Genomic DNA, 17,353 nt, shown 5'->3' with positions numbered 1-17,353 from the left:
GCGTAGGAAAACTCGTGTGGGAGAAGGCATCGAGACGGGCTGCAAGATGCAATTTGCTGCCTAAACTCAAATTAAAATGAGTCTTTGGAAACGGGTCCCTGACCCCCGGGACATGGACGAGTACCGGTCTGTGGCCTGTTAGGAACTGGGCCACACAGCAGGAGGTGAGGGGCGGGCCAGCCAGAGAAGCTTCCTCTGCGTTTGTAGCCGCTCCCCAGCCGGCATCACCGCCTCAGCTCCGCCTCAGACCATCAGGCACTAGATTCTCATAGGAGCGCTGGTCCCTGGTGCTGAAAAACACCAAGAAAAGTCCTTGTCATTTTTTTTTTTTTTTCCGCCTACAGCTCCTTGTCTTCCTGGGTGGTCTCCCATCCAAGTACTAACCAGGCCCGACCCTGCTTAGCTTCCAAGATCAGATGATTTCAGGCTTGTTCAAGGTGGCATGGCCATAGACAAGTCCTTGTCATTCTAAATCGAAACCATTCTGAAAGGAAAAAGCCTTCTGCTCCTGAGCTTCATCACCTGTAAGCAGGGATGTCGGGGTGATTATGCAGGAAGGCCCGCATACACCCGCCCAGAACAGTGCGGGCCCACCTCACAGGCACAAGACGACGGTCAGCGGCGATGCTAATTCTCACCAAACTCATCGAGCACAGGTCCAAGTGACGAGAACAACTAACCCAATAAAGTGCAACCTGGAAATGTGACTACTGTAAACTCATCAAGCAGAAGGAAACATCTGGGGACAGTGCCTGGTGCCCCCACCCGGCGGAGCACCTGGTGACCTGGGTTACCGTTTTCATCCCAGGCCACATGACTTTGCAACATGCTTAGAGAGAGAGCTCTCGAGACTTCTTTCTACTCACTCAAGAACTCATAAACATCAGTGTAAAATAAAGTTTTATTAATAATGCCAAGAAATACCACACCTGCCAAAACAGCCGTAAACGAGATGCTTCATGTATTATTAGTTGGCTGGGGGTGGGGGGGTGCTTCAAAAACAGAAATTTATTTTCTCAAAGTTCCAGAAGCTTGAAAGTCCAAGATCAAGGTATCAGCAGGGTTGGCGTCTTCCGAGGCCTCCCCGCTTGGCTTGCAGACAGCCGTCCCCCTGTGTCCTCAGAGTCTGCCCTCACCCCTCTGGTCTCTCTCTCTGTGTGCTGATCTCCTCTCATGAGTACGCCAATCGGCCTGAACCTAACTCACTGTAGCTTCATCTCTTCTTTAGAGGCCCTCTCTCAAAACACAGTCATGATCCGAGGTGTTGGGGGTCAGGACCTCAACATACGAATTGGGGGGAAGGGGTAGCAGATACAGATCGGCCCCTAACACTTCCCAAATGTTCTCTTCCGACAGCTCCAGGCTTCCTTAGTTATTAAATCAGAAAGCTTAACTCATAGCTAAGAACACTAGTGCAAACATGAATTTCTTGCCTAACTGGTTTTAATTTTTTTAAGGATGAGTCACCTTAAAAAGTCAATAAGGGACATATAAGGGACATGGCCATTCATAGCGTATATTCATTCCATTAGTCCAGTGGTTCCTACCAGGTGTAATTTTGCCCACGCCCACTCCCACCCCCTACTCCCCCGACCCTGCCCAAGGGACACTTGACCACGTCTAGACGTTTTGGTTGTCACAAATAGTGGAAGAAAGATACTGGCATTCAGCGGGTGGAGGCCAGAGATGCTGCTAAACACACTCCAATGGAAAAGGCCCCCACCACAGCGGAGAACGGAGAAACCCAAAACATCAACAGTGCCAAGGCGGAGAATCCCCGGGGTCTAACCAGGCCCATCTGACGTCACCTTCTGTCACGGCAGACGGCCTGGCCGAGGCCGGGGGACTCTGCCGGGCCTCGTTCTGTGAGGAAGGAGGGCTCTGCTCACACGTCCCCCTGCTTCCTCCGCAGGGAAGACAGCCGACAGGCGCGTCCCCGGCATTCGGCAAATGCCACAGACACCCAACTGGGAGGAGGCCCGAGAATCCCCACAATCCGCACAAGAAGCCTTTCCTTCCATGGGACCGCTTCCGACTGGGCTCCCCCATGCCCCCCTCAACCTGTTCAGACAATGACGAACGCGACATTAAAATCCCCAATCGGCCTGGTAAACTAACCACTGTTTTTAAAATCATGTTTCTCAGAAACAACTTGGCAAAATAAAAAAAACTGTGTAATCTATGAGCACAACCGGATCGTCCACGTCTATTTCCTTGGAGCGACAATACTGTGTTTTTTGGACTGACAACAGCATTTTCGGATAGGCCGCGGCTTCCCAAATGTCAGGTGCGATCTGGGGGCGATCTACAAACCTCATCAACTACTACTGACTTCAAACTTTTCTTTCACTGGATACTTTTTAACTGAAATGTATCCTAAGAGGAAACTTTCTATCAGTAGCACAAAGAGAAAACAAGTATCATTTGGGACAAACAGAAAGAACCATAAAAATAATTGCTCACCTTTCCATGTCTGGCAGTGAGCCACCTACAGTGACCTTTGGTGACATTCCCCACTGGCCATCCTTTGAATACTTGGTAGCAATTTCTCAAAGTCACACAAAGGAAAGAAAACAGAGGCCAGCTTAAGAAACCATCTCCATCCTAACTCTTTAGGTAAAAGTCATCAACAAAACCCTTACAGCTAGTCGTTTTCTTTCTAAATTAAACCGAAGTCCACACACTGTCATGAGTGAAACTGGAGACGCTTCATGTCCATTTCCAAAGGGGGCCATAACACACAGCCGGCCCTCATAAAGGACCTTCATCATTTGCATCTTAGTAAGGATGTTACAAGAATGATCTGAAAAGTAAGAGACTAAAGTACAAAAAGAGATCGTTCGACACCTTGCCTCCTCCTTCCAACTTGTTGTGTGTATGTGGCTGAGGTCAAGGTCACATGGCCGCCCTCTTTCCTTGGGGCCCGGCGTGCAGGGCCTGCCCTCACCGGCCTTCCCCAGGGCAGCCCAGCGAGCCAGGCTCCTGTGTCCACACTCTACCCTTGAGCATCCCTACCTGGGTTTAGTGATTCCTGGTGTCACTGCCCGTGACCGGTGAGCTCAGGGCAGGGCCCGCGGCAGGGACTCTGCAACGGGAAGTGGATGGCACAAGGACAGCCGGGCTGCCTGGCAGGGGACACGGAGAGCAGTTCCCGAGGGACCACTGCCAAGGCCTGTCCTGTCCTCATCCAAGGGAGCAAAGAGCTGTTTACGTAACTGTCCACTCTGCCACGGAGGGGAAGGGCTGGGGCCCTGCATTTCACCCCCCCTCCGCCTCCCCTAAACACACCCCTGCACTCTGTATACCGAACCCCAGCTCCACTGCATGGACAGAAAGACGCTGGAAAAGCACACGTCTGCACACCGGTTAACCCTCCCTGCGCCTGGTCCTGGGGTTCGTGAATTCACCTGCTGCCGAAAATGTGTGACCTCGACACCGGTGCCCACAGCGTCATTCACGGACGCACGGGGCGCACAAAACCTGGACCCCTCCCCCCCCCACCCCACACACGGCCCCGGCCGAGGGCAAACGCGGTGACCTCCTTCTGTCTTGTTCCAGCCCTCACGCCGGACGTGTGCCCTCTCCACTGTCTCTTCGCTGCCCTGTTTGTCACACTTTGCGTCTTCTGTTGGCAATGTCGCGTTCACGAGGGCCCCCGGCACAGGGCTGAAGGGCTGTCTCGGGTCCCCAAGGATGAGACGCTGCCACGTGCCTCAGGGGGAAACACAAGATGCGCTTCCTCCGGACACGAGCGGTCGTACTGTTTGGCAAGTTCGGCGTTGACGGGGTCAGCAATACACACCGAGTGCTGTGTGTTTAAACAGAACGTGTCGGCGACGAGGTTCTGCGCTGATCGGGTGACAGAACAGTTGTGAGCAGAGGCTCGGCGCCGCCTCACCCCGCACTCTTCCCGGGAGCAGTTAGCTCACTGTTGACTAGTTCGGTGTCACCGGGGACTTGACGGACCCTAACTACTGTGAATAATGAGAAGCGACTGTACCGTATACCTAATACGAGACCCGCCATGTCAAGAGGAAAAGCGCATTTTAACCCCCCAAGTGAGGAGTGACAGCTTCGATAAAGAGTGCGGACCTGTCGACCGAATGAAAGGGAAAGGTATCTGCAGGAAGAACCCCCCGAGGTGGCACGACTCGTCTCAGTTTCCGAGAGCGGTGAAAGCTGATCACTGGCAGACCCAGGTCCTGGCCTGGTGTCGAGGACGGCTGGCTGCGAAGCGCCGCCCGGCCTGCTGCGGCCCCGTCGCCGGGCACTCAGTAACTGGAGGTCTGTGCCAGCTTCTGACAGTCAGGTACCCTGTGGCCGTTTTCCAGCCAGAGTTCCCATCGGACCCTCTACAGAGATCTAGAAAGACGCTATCCAGCGCGGGGGTCCACGTGAGGCCCGGTCCCACCCTCCGGACCGTGATGACGATTTCTGACGGTCTCTGAGGGCTCGCGTGCTGCTGGGCATGGATTATGCCACACCACACAGGCCCTCTCACTTGTCCCCATTTTACAGAAGAGGACACTGAGGCACGCAGGGGGAAGGTCAGTGACACGGAGTCCTACGAGGACTGAAACAGCAAAACTGGTCATCACCCTACGTCTGTCTGACCCTGGCACCCAAACGTAACCACGAAGCAAAAAGGCCAGCAGCCTGCCCTGAAATTGCAGCTGACGACATTATCTTTACTCTTACAGCAGTTTTCAAAATGCAGTATACCTTAACTGCCACTCCCAGACTCTGAGGGGACAGAGGTGACGAGTAAAGGCCTCCCAGCTGCCAGCCCTGGCTGACCCCAGGACCGCCCCCCACCCCGCATTCTCTTAATTTGGAGTCAGACTCACCTGAGTTCTTACCGGTTTCTGCCACGCATTCTGGGCCCCCAAAGAATTGCTTAATCTTTCTGGGCCTCAGTTTACTTGTTAGTGAAACAAGGATAAAAATATTGCAACGTCAAAGGGCCAGTCTGCAGCCCAGGGAGAAAACACGAGTTTAGGGCAAAATACTGCAAATCCTAAACAAGTATTCATTCTCCTCCTCGGTGGTTAGTGCATGAGTCACGCGACATGTCCGGTTTCAATTCTGCACCCTCGAGTCTTGAGATGCCCCGGCTGGACCTGCCGTGCCGGTGGCTCCCAGTCTGACTGGGCAGCCTCACTGGGACTAGAAGCCTAGTGTGAGAATCCCTTCCCCAGACCTGTGAGACACACCCCTCTGCAGTAGCTTACCCCGCTGCCATAACAAATCACCACAAACTTACTCTTTTTTACAGTTCTAGACGTCAGGAGTCCAGAGCGGGTCTCATGGGGGCTAATATCAAGGTACTGGCAGGACCGTTCCTTCTGGAGGCTCCAGAAGAGACTCTGTTCCCCTGAGTTTTCTAGAAGCCCCGTATTCCTCTACCTGTGGTCCCGCCTCCATCTTCAGGTCTCTCTCCAGCTCTGGGACTCACGCTCCTGTCTCTTTCGAGGATGCTTGTGATGATCCATAGGGCTCCCCTGAGTCATCCCCATCTCAAAACCATTAACTTCACATCTGGGAAGTCCCTTTTGCCATGAACAGTACCAGTCACAGGCCACACGTGGATGTCTTTGGGGGACCCACCACACCAGTAAAAATTACGGTGTACTGAATGCTCAGTGCTCTAAATTTTATATGAATGGCGTCCCAAAACAACCCTATGGGGTATAAATATTGTTATTCCCACTCAACAGGTGGAAAAACTGAGACCCAGCGAGGCAGAGTCATTTTCCCAAGTCACGCAGCTGATCAGGAGTAGGGCCTGGGCTTGAACCCAGCTCAACTCCCAAACCCAAGCTCTCAACCACCAGCTTCTTGCGTTTCACCAAGAAGAAGGGAACTTGAGCCAGAAACGAAGCACGTGACGTCAGAAAATGGTTTCCAGCCACATGGGGCAAATGCCTTGTTTCCTAACTAATCAGCAGCAGGATGTGGAGCTTTCTCAAGAGAAAATGAGCACAGGATTCCTCCACCAAACAGCCTGCATGTCTTAGCAACATGACATAATTAATACCGAGTGACACTCTATCTCCTGGGACCCACAGCACCTACGTTTTTTTTTTTTTAATCTTTTAACCACAAACCCCCGCCCCCCGCCCACCCTCCCCACCCAACCAACCGACAGCTACCAGGCACAAGGTGAAATGAGCTGCCTGGGTAGAAAACCAATCCCACACAATGACGACTCCTCGTCTCCAGCAAATTCACTGAATCTTAGTTTTCTTGTCTATAAAATGGGGAAAGTAGTTCCCAAAACTCGCGCCATCATGATAAGGATTAAAACACAGCCATTTAATCCCAAGTGCCCAGCAGAGAGCTTGACACATTATAAAAGTTCTTCTTTCTTGACCTCAACTCCCTTTTCTTTGAGGAAACCTCGCCAACACTTTCCTCCAAAGTGCTTCCATACACCAAGATTCCCACCTTCCCGTGGCTACTCCTAGAAATGCAGACTAACTACAAGGACGTACCTGCAAATGCCTGGCTCTCCAATATACGATTTGAACCTCAATCCTTGTCGCTGTTTAGAAAATAAATTAGTTCCAAAGTGACAAAGTTTAAAGGAGGTGTGATCTTGCATTCCAATATCAAATAGTAATCTTTTTTTTTTTTTAAACTGACTGACCTACTTCCTCTGGGTCCCCCTCTTAATGGGGCATAGTTCTATCATGGTGACTATTACTTAAATAATTATTTGCAGTTTCTCTCATGCACTGAATCAGAGGTTCTCAGCTGCCACTGCCATTAAAATCACCTGGCAGCTTTGGAAAAAATTAGATACCCAGATCCCACCCTCGATTCTTTTTTTCAAAGGTCTAAAAGGGAGCAGCAACAGTAACCGATTAAGCCTCCCAGGTGGTTCCAATGCACACCCGGGGCCAGGACACCTAGGTGCACCTGTTGGGCAGGTCTTGTTCAAGTCACCTTTGCATCCCCGTCACGTGGTATGGACTCTGCAGAGAGGAGGCGTTTCATTATTGGTTTCGGCATAAATAATTCAACTTTAGAGTCCAAGTTTCATATAAATGTATTAAACTATCTACTGAGGATGCTATATTACAGGCAAACACTATTCCAGGCATAGAGCTCCCGTGATCTGTCACCATTCCTGAGCCTGGCATGGTCAGGCTTCAAACACAGGAGGACAGAGAGCCGTCCGGAGCTCCATCTCCATTTTGCAGCACCTCCTCCGTATTACATCAACAGGGCCACCTCACCGGAAGATTCGAGGCAGACAGGGACAAAGACCCCACAAAATGGCAGCTGGCATCATTCCTTTTTTTAAAAAAAAATTTCTTTTTTTTTAAATTTCCACGGACACCTGAGGAAGCCACCCTAGGGGTTCACCCTCCCCACCTTCTGCACCAAGCAACTGACGCTGCCATAAGCGGCGGCCACAGGATAGTGCCAGAGAGGACAAGACGCGAAGGGGGAAGGGCGGGCCCGAGGCCGCAGCCCCGCCCAGCCGCCGCGCTCAGCCTTCAAGGGACCTCGGCCTCCTCACCTGGGCGGGCCGGGGGAATGCACATTTCCAGGTCTCACCCTTCCCCCGAGAACTGACTGGCGGGTCTGGGCGTGGGCCTGGGAGTCTGCATTGTAACCAGCTCCCCGCAACCCCTGGGTAAATCTGTCGCAGGCGGTGCCTCAGCCCCTCAAAACCTCAACAGGTCATTGCCATCCTCCGAACAGGAAGACAGCAGGGCGCAAAATATCAGTCCAGCCCCTCTCGGAGTGAGGGAGGCCCCCGCCTACGCCGCCCTGGGACTGTCAACGCGGGGAAGCCACAGCAGGTGGCGAGCCCTGCCCGCCGGGGGCCACTTGCCTTAAATGGTGGGAACTGGAGGGGTCTCCAATCTACCAGTGGGAGCCCCTCCCACCCTCCTGCGGCTGCTGGTTCGGGTTCACCCAGGGCCGGGAGTGGGGTGGAGGGAGGTGGCCGTCCCCGGCTGCGACCCGGCCCCCGCGGCGGGCATGCGGAGGCGCCGGGGCCCGCACCCCACAGAGCTGAGCATATCCGGGCGCCCGGGGGCTGCTCCACGCGCGCAGCACGGAGTGATATAGACCGGGTCGTAATCACAACGCCAGGGAGGGATCAGGAAACAATAAAAACGGTCCAAAGGCAGATGGCCGATCCCAACTCCGCGCGTCTGTAAACAGCGCCGAGGGCCCGGCCTCTCCGGGTTTCTAAAGCAAGGTGGGCTGCGGCGACAGGCAGCCGGGCGCCGGGCCCGGCGGGACGCGGATCGCGCGGGGGCCCCGGCCCGGGGTGGAGCGGGATGGCGAGCCCCCTCCCCGCCCGGCCGCCCGCCCGGCCGCGGGCTCATGGCGCCGGGCGCGGCCAACCTGTCAGGCCGGGCCGCGCTCCAGGCTCCGGCCGCGCGCGCACAAAGGGGCCGCGCGGCGCCCCGCTCACCCGGCGCGGGGCCTGCTGTCCATCCGCTTCTTCTGGCGCACCGGCTGCAGCGGGATGTTGTCCGTCATGACGCCCGCCTTGGCTGCCGCGCCCCCCGCGCCTCCTGGGCCGCCGCCCGGTCCGGCCTCCGCGCCGCCGCCCGCCGGCGCCGCGCCGCCCCGGGGGAGGAGGCGGCGGCAGCGGGCGGGCCGGGCCCGCAGCGAGGGCGCGAGGTCGCGAGCGCCGGGCCACGCGCGGAGCCGCCCGCGCGGCCCGACCGACGGACACGGGCGCACCATGGGCCCGAGCTCCGCGCGACGCCCGCTCGCCCCGCGCCGCCGCCGCCGCCGCCGCCGCCGCAGCGTCCCCGCCCCCGGCCCGCGCCGCGCGCCCCCCACGCGCGCCCCCCGGCCACGCGCCCCGCCGTGCGCGCGCGCTCCCGGCCGCAGCCCCCACCCCCGGCCCCCCGCAGCCAGCAGCACGCACGCAGCCCCTGCCACGCGCACCCCGGCACACGACACGCGTTCTCTCACAGGCGCACCCGTGCACCAACATGCACATTCACACACAAGCCCCCCGCACACTCGTTCTCACCTGCTCCACCCTCCCGCCCCCCAACATCGGACATTCACGATCACACACACGCACCCCGGCACCTACTCCTTCCCACCTGGCCCCCCGACGACTGGCACTTACAGTCACACATGCACACCTGCACACACACACCCTGCCACACTCCCCCTTGGGTCTCGGGCCTCACACACGTGTGCCCCCAGGAATCGCAATCGCGCAGGGAGGGGCACGCCCTGCCACACCCCACTTTCCAGACTCCCTCACCCACCATCGTCACCATCACGCCCCCTCCCTCGCCCACCTGGATCCTGGGGAGTCGTAACCACACACACGTACCCCTGCACGCCCTCATTTCCACACTTCCCCTGCTTCTGGGGTTTACACAAGTGCCTTCTCGGTCAACACTCAACCACACTTGTTCACATCTTACACAACCCCAACTCCTTCAACCAGACCCACATCCACACTCACCCGCACACACTCCCCACAGCATCTAGGGCCTACTAACCTTCCAAGGGCCTGAGAAAATTTCGAGAACAGAAAGAAAACAAATGGGGTGAAGAAAGGGAGAGTGAGGAGGGAAGTTGAAAATCCAGACATAATTAAAGAGCCTCTAAACGTAATACCTTATAAACTAGCCTCCTGCCGCTAAAGCCAACTCCTAAGTAGTTACATCTGTGGGGTGGGGGGTGGCTTTTAATGACTGCTATGGAGCCACCAAGTATCTGTGTGTGGGGCCCTGTGTGAAGCAAGGAGGAAGCCCAAACCAAGAAGTGAGACTTATCTCATGTCCCGATGAAGTCCCTCAGGAGAAGAAGCATGTCGTTAGGAGTCGCTGCACTGCTCCTCTGAAGGGAAGATAGCATCCTCTGGCCTGCAGACCTTGTCTGCTCTGCTTTCCGCCTTCTCGCCTGCATCTAGACGGTGCACATCTCGCACGGCACACAATCTGCACTCAGTAGATGTTTGTTGAGCGGAGGAAATGATAACACCCTGACCCCCCCCCCAATTATGGCATCAGAGTAGGCCCCACCCTCTACCACCTGTCCCCTCTTAAACCCCACCCACCTCAGATCAGCTGCCAAGCCCAGATCCTCTTCTCCACTGCCATCAGGGGAACGGAAAAGACCAAGGAGAGGGTGACCCTTTAACCCGGGGTCCCCCATACAGCTGGGGTTCGATGACCGTGAGTTACTGTTTTTATCGGGCATCTAAAACGTACATGGAGCTCCACACTCAATCCTCCCAACAGCCTTGCCCGTTATGTCTAATAATCACACCCATTTTACAGATGAGGAAATAGCAGCTCAGAGTGGCCGCACAGGGCCACGTGGTCAGGAAGGAACCAGGCTGGGCTCCAAGCCAGGTCTTTCATGCTTCAGAAGGCTGGAAAAATGGCCTCTTGGGACCAATCGAATCAGTTATCATTGACACTCCAGGCACCTATTACTTCTGAATATCTTCAAGCTCCTTGTAGCCCTTGTGGAGCCTACCTGTGGCTACCCTCATCAGACCGCGCCCTCGGTTTCTAAAATACAGAGTCACAACAGTGGCTTCCTCGCCTGGGATCCTACCTCACTCCCACCTGCCCGCTGGAAAACCTGAGACGACTTACAAACTGCTGGGCCTCAGCTCCCTCAGCTGTAAAACGGATCCACTGGATTGTTGGAAGGATCGAATGAGTTCATCATATGTACATAATGCAATGAAGAGAGTGCCTTCACAGAAGGTCTGGAAGGGTCATCGTTACAGGGCTGTGCGAGAATTCAGTGCGGCTACGAGGACGTGTGAACTTTGCTCGGGGTGGCGTGTGCTACGTGGTAAGCGCCCGTCAGCTTGAGCTATTGCATTTCCTCCCCCTCCTCCTAAATTAAAAGAATGAACACCATTGTATCCTCCAATGGCAGTCTCTGGACAAAATGTTTCTAGGTTGATTTTTAAAAATTAATAGACTGTTTGTTTTTTTTTGTCTTTTGCATTTTTTTTAATTGAAGAAGTGATTTTAATTAATTTCTCCGTCTACCTCTCCCCGTCCCCCTCCCTCTGGTAACCACTAGTCTATTGTCCATGTCCTTGAGTCTCTGTCCTGCTCATTTGTTGGTTTTCGGTTTATATCTCACATATAAGTGTTATCGTGTGATTTCCAACTTTTTCCGTCCGGCTTATTTCGTTTAGTATGTTGTTGCAAATGGCAGTATTTCATCTCTTCTTATGGCTGAGTAATATTCCATTGTATATACGTACCACAGCTTCTTTAGCCAATCATCTATCGTAGGACACTTCGGTTGCTTCCAAGTCCTGGCCACTGTGAATAATGCTGCTATGAACATCGCTGTGCAAATATCTTTTCGGATACGAGTTTTCAAGTCTTTGGGGGTAAATACCCAGTAGAGGGATTGCTGGATCATATGGTAGATCAATTTTTAGTTTTTTTTTTTTTTTTTTGAGGAACCTCCGTACTATTTTTTAGTAGTTTTTCACTTACAGAAATCTCGAGCAGATGGTACACAGCTCCATTCTTCCACCCCATACCCAGCCCCCACCTCGAACTCGGCCGTTTCCTGTATTATTAGCGTGTGCATTGGTGTGCTACATCTAGCTGGATCTTCAAATGTTCTTGCTTTATCTATATTTTCTTTTCTTCTAGTGAACCTGTGTCACTTTTCCAATAATGTTTTCCTTTAAATACATTACTTTAAAGACCAAGAGACCCTTCTTCATCTCCAAAATAACACTCCTTTATGAAAAGATGAAAAGAGAGGGGTGATTTTATTGCCTTTGCATTTTCCAAATCATCTTCAGTGAGTGCACTTTAATACTCAATCGTTGGAGAAGACGCTTTTAAGACTCCCTTCCAGCAAGGCAGTCCCTTGGGAAGTCACTTAAAGGCTTTAGCTCATCTGCAGACAGATCCAGATGCTTGCGTGAGGTGAGAGAGGACAGGTGCACCTGCATCTAGGGGCAGAGCAGGGGCAGTGATGGGATGAGGGTAACACCAGGCCCCACTGGGGGGGGGGCTGGCACCCCGCTTCCGGGCCCAGCCCTGCCTTCTCCCCATGGGCCTAGAAATGGCCACCTCGGGGTTCTGCTTTCTGAGGAGCAACCCTGTCGGTGGCCCTTGACAGTCCACCACGCCCCAGCTGCTGACACCTGGGGTGGGAAGGTCTCAGAGATAAGCCAACATAGTTCAGCCTCTGCTTTCCAGAAATCGGAGGACCTGAGGCCCACGGACATCACCCAACCTCACCAACAGACAGTAGACCCAGGCCATCATCTATTTTGAGACTCTCAATGTTCAGCCTTATTTTCATAGTTCTTCAATCTGGCTGCTGCTATTTACGGAGCACTGGTGGTTAAGTGGGTAAGAAGTCAAGGGCACTGGCTGGGACATAATGCAGGCACGAAAAATGGGAATTCCGAATGAATAGGAAGGTTTGGGGTAAACTCAGGCTAGGGAGAGGAGAAATGAAGTCCTTTTGGTGTCTAGAATCTTCTCTCTGAAGGAGTGCTCTAGGTAGTCAACCTTGGCACTGTTGACATTTGGGCTGAATGTTTCCTCAGTGTGTGTGTCTGGGTGAGGGGGTGGGGGGCTGTCCTGTGCAATGTAGGATGTTTAGCAGCGACCTTGGTCTCTATCCACTAGATGCCCCTCCACATTATTCTAGCGATGTCTTCAGATGTTGCAAAATGTTTCCTGGAGGCCACTACTGTCCCTGCTGGAGACCCACTGGGCTAGGATGCTAATGCGAAATAATTTTTAAAGCCCTAGTAAGGCTGTGTCTCTAACACTTACCTCTTCCTCTCCCCCCACGCCCTGCCTTTTGGTTCCCCAAAAGAGCATTTTATAAACAACCATATCTCGCTAGGATTTAATATTGTGTGTGCATGGATGGTGCTCTACTTTTAGCTCCAAAAAAGACACTAGAGAGTTTAGGGGAAATTCCATGAAACGTTCAATCATCCATTCACATAATTTTCCCTGGGAATTAACAATGTTCCAGGCACCCGGGATACAGTTCACAAGATAGACACAACCCCCGCTTTCCAGTGTCTAGGTCTGTTTTGGATCCCGGGGTTCGTAAAAGACTTTGAAATGGTCAAGGGACCAGTTTAGCCCACTCTTCCAGGTTACAGGTGCCTTTCATTGTCTTTCAGTCTCAATTTTACAGCTCAGTAAGGCAGAGAAAACTGAGCCATACAAAGGACTCTTGTCCATAGAAATGCAAATGTTTGTATTGTATTATTGCCCTGTGAATATTGACCATGACTAGCGTCTATATGTAAATTCACTTCAACATTCCTGATTGCCTATTAATTTGGGTGTTTTTCCGTTCTCCTGTGAATCAGTTGTAAATCTGTTAATAAAACCTTTAACACGTGTTCACTTTATATTTGTCAGAGCCATGATGTTCTGTTTTTTTAAGTATTGTATTTTAACAGGGCAGACAGAAAATAAACAAGATTTCAGAGTGCAAAATGCCATGTGGATATTAAAACAGTAATGTGCAAGAGATGTTTGTTGGGCTATTGTTCATCGTCCTTACTTGCTAAAAATAAAAAGTTGGCAAGCCTAAGCAGTTCCCTCTCATTTCTCGATTTTTAAAAGGGAATTTCTCAGGCTTTAATGCAATCTTAAATTCCGTTAGTTTCTTCTTTACCCACCTCTACGGTCTTCACCATATGAGAAAACGAAGACCGAATCGGTCTCTGACACAACAATTTAATCACGACATTTAGGGAGGTCAGCGAAAACGATTTCAGGATGGTCTAAAAGCCACCACGGTACGCAAACATTGCGAAAAATGAAAACCACACTGATTTATGTGAAGCGAACAGAAAGGGAAAAACGGCTTCGACATCAAGTACACCTACAGTTTCACCACCAGCTACGGAAGGCCATTTGTTTAACTGCTTTTAATTTAAGGACTCCCCAGTTACCCCATCAGGATAAAATAAACCTTTACATCCTGTTTCGTGCCTTAGTCTTTAGAACACTAACTAGTATCCCTTTTCCATTTACGGGCTTCTTTGCTGAAAACAATAGGTTGTTTACCAAGGGCTGGAGGGTGGAAATGACAGGGAAGAATAAAAGGAAAGAAATGCAAGTCATTTGGAAAGTTCATCCTTCTCCCCGGAAGGTCACTTTCAAATATCCTTCAGACTTAAAACACAGAGCCTGAAGCTTTCTTCCCATACGTTTGCAAGTTCCTATCATCCTGATTGTGAAGCCTGCTTAAGAGGAACATTTACTTCCTATTCTCATTTTAGCCTAGTTTAACTCATGTTCCACTTTTCTTTTGATATTTAGAAATACTTGGAATTCCTTACAGCAAAGTGATAAGGACCTGGGGGTTTGTTCTTAACTGTGTTTCCTTTTGTTTTAAAGCAGAAGTCTGAATTTTCATGGGTACCAAAAACATAAATCCCTAGACAATAGCCATACATGACCAAAGATTGCTTCTTTGGGCTTATTAGGACTTTGATAGCTTTCAAGGCCAACCCATTTTCTTTAAGCAGAAATGGGCATTCCTAACTCACTGTGATCATTTTGAAATGGACACAAATCCTAAATCATCATATACTGTGATGAGTAAGTGATATGTCAAATATACCTCAATTTAAAAAAATACAAATTCTACCTAATCATAATTCATATTTGGGTTCATGCCACTTTTGAGTTACATCTTATGGCAAAATGTACTTTAATTTCGTATTCACATATTCCCCAGCTTCTTAGATAATTCACTTTTTAGCTGGATACTTACCTCCCTTGTGCTCAATTCAAGCTTCATTCACTTTTAGATACTTCAGAAACGTAAATAATGGATATGCTCTGCCATTCGTAATGTACTACCTGTAACTTAAGTGGCCAAAGATATATTTGTTATGAGTAACAGTAAATTTAAAAAAAAATAAAAGACATGAGCATTCCCTAGGGAAGTGCTCATTTTGTTTTGGAAATAACAGAGCTGGGCAAACTGATAGGCCCTAGGATAGTGACTCCACAAGCATTCACTTTCTCCGCTGGAAAAAGTGCCCCCTCCCTTTAAATGAATACATGAAAGATACAAAATCCACAAAATAAATGCTGTCAAGGGGAGAAGAAAGCAAAGGTGTGAATTAGCTGCAAGTTTAGCCACCGGCTCTTTGCCGGACTGCAAACAGGCTTCCCTAACACTCAGGAAGGGCCTAGAACCAGCAGGGTTCTGCCATTTTGTAATTCCCGATTTCCTGTTCCCAATGTCCTAGGGTGTCTGTCTCTGTCGACGGCAGCGGTGGGAAAATGTACACGGCATCGATGAAACGTGGTAGCCCTGCTGAAATACTACTGCTGCTTGCGGGACCTTATTTGAAGACACATGGAAAACCACCGTAAAAACTACTCCTCCTAGCCTACATTTTTTTTCCACTTTCATAGTTACAAGCAATCAATCCGGGCGTGACGAAATATGCTATTGCATCCATATCCCCTGGTTGATGAGCTGCAAAAAACTAACACTGCCTTCAAGGTAAAGGGACTGCCAACACGGGGTGCCTCCTGACTCAGGGGACCACCAGATTGAACCAAAAAAAGCCACTTGATCCAGACTTGGGACAAATTCTAACCAAGCAGGACGCTGTAGATTTTGAGCCAAACTGGAGAAAGTGATGGCTACCATACTTGAATGCTTCTTTCCTATGCCCCAGGTTGCGTTCGAGCTCTCCTCTAATCTCACCATATCACGATGAATCAAATAGTCTCCTCGTTCTGCAGATGAGGTATCAGACTTTCCATACATTATCTTGCCCTAGGGCATCCAGCCAAAAGCTGACCTGGGACTTTTTTCCCCAAATGAAGGGCCAGTTATCTCATCACACACCCATCCTTTCCCAATTTGAAATGTACCTGTACCATCTAACTACTTACTAATTTGTTTCTGGACTTCCTGTACATGCTGACATGTGTTGACTTTCCTGTCTGGGCTCAAGCCATCCGCTGAGTTGTCAACAGCTGCTGTGGGAGCTGCCTTTGCAGCTCGATTGAAAAGCTTCCTGCAAACATGGAGATATTTCAACACCTTCCTCGTTGTGGTTTAGCTACGTCGTCACCTGGGTCAACTTGGCACCATCAGATATGACTGAACGAGCAAAACCACCTTCCCCATACCACAACCTCACTTTCAAGAGCTCAGGCAACTTCTACCTGCCAAAAGGTCCAACTTCTCCCCGCTTTCTCCAGGCCCACTCTCCAAATGCATTAACACCATGCAAACAATTCTTTCCCAGAACGGTTATCTTTAAACAGGTTCTGGGGTTGCTGGCTGCAGTCAGAGGGCTGGGCGAGGAGGAATTTTACTCCCCTACCCTGGGTTTTACTGAGATATAATTGATATATAACTGGCCATGCATTCAAGTCAAGCCATCGAGATTCCCTTAAATCATCCAACAAGTATCAGAAACAGAGTTCTGAATACATGAAACCCATAGAGGAAGACGCAAGAAGGCAGCTAAGTCTTAAGCTAAAAAGCAAGTTCTATGGCAGGTGTATGACTTACCTCCTGTGCTCTATAAACTCAGACGATTCACTATACAATGGGGGTGTGCTCACATCACAACCTACTCTTCGAGAATGGACTTCACAGATTAGGGCCGAGAAGACACACACACACACACACACACACACACACACACACACACCACATGGAAGCTACAAACATATGTGGAAACATTCATAATTTTTTTCCTAGCAATCCCTCAAGTAGGAACTTACCATATATTGAGTGCAAGAGAAACTGTCACAAAGATGATGAAAATTACTTAATAGTTCTAGGGAAGTGGTAGTAGCCTAGCAATAGCTAATTCAACATTTTTAAATGATTGCAGATATTTAAAAAGGATTAGCCAAAAACAGGTTGTACCTTGGAAGATGTCTAACATATGCTAGAGAAGGGGAACAATTTTATTGTTCTCATACATTTGAATCGAGAAAAACGTGACTTAACTGTGGGTTAGCATCGAGAGAGAAAGGGTAAAAATTGTACACTTGGAAGCAGGGAATATTAGCTTAAATAGATCCTTCCATTTCCGTTATCTGAAAGATTGGGTTCGGCTTGCTCTCAAGAGTGAGTAGAGTGGCTGTTTCACCCTAAATTGAGATGAGCTGAGGCCAAAGACAGAACACTCTTGGGGTTCGGGGGGATGACATCCACTTGCAAAGGAGATGGACATGCAGAACTCATATCAGCTAAAGGCCATCAGAGTACAACACCGGACCTTTGGTGGGCATCAAGAGAACACACTCCAGGATACTGTGGCATCCACATCCATGAAGACGCTGGGTTTTGCCGCTGGGTTCGCAAAGACAAGCAGCAAAAGGTGGGCGAG

The 17,353-nt window shown here is 50.7% G+C and overlaps 1 protein-coding gene and 1 pseudogene across 1 annotated transcript in view; both read right to left on the bottom strand.

Annotated features, from left to right (window-relative positions):
* Nucleotides 1-8,591, bottom strand: part of ATP9A (ATPase phospholipid transporting 9A (putative)) — a 108,883-nt gene extending 100,292 nt beyond the window's left edge. The window contains exon 1 of the mRNA XM_016122075.2: nt 8,438-8,591. Coding sequence (XP_015977561.1) covers nt 8,438-8,505 — 68 coding nt within the window. The 5' untranslated portion in view covers nt 8,506-8,591. The remainder of the gene's footprint in view (nt 1-8,437) is intronic.
* On the bottom strand, nt 336-454 carry LOC118610579 (annotated as a pseudogene).
* Nucleotides 8,592-17,353: the final 8,762 nt, after the last annotated feature.

Source organism: Rousettus aegyptiacus, unplaced genomic scaffold, assembly GCF_014176215.1.
Source record: "Rousettus aegyptiacus isolate mRouAeg1 unplaced genomic scaffold, mRouAeg1.p scaffold_m13_p_12, whole genome shotgun sequence".
In the NCBI taxonomy this organism is placed as follows: Eukaryota; Metazoa; Chordata; class Mammalia; order Chiroptera; family Pteropodidae; genus Rousettus; species Rousettus aegyptiacus.
This window is presented reverse-complemented; position numbering and strand designations above follow the sequence as displayed.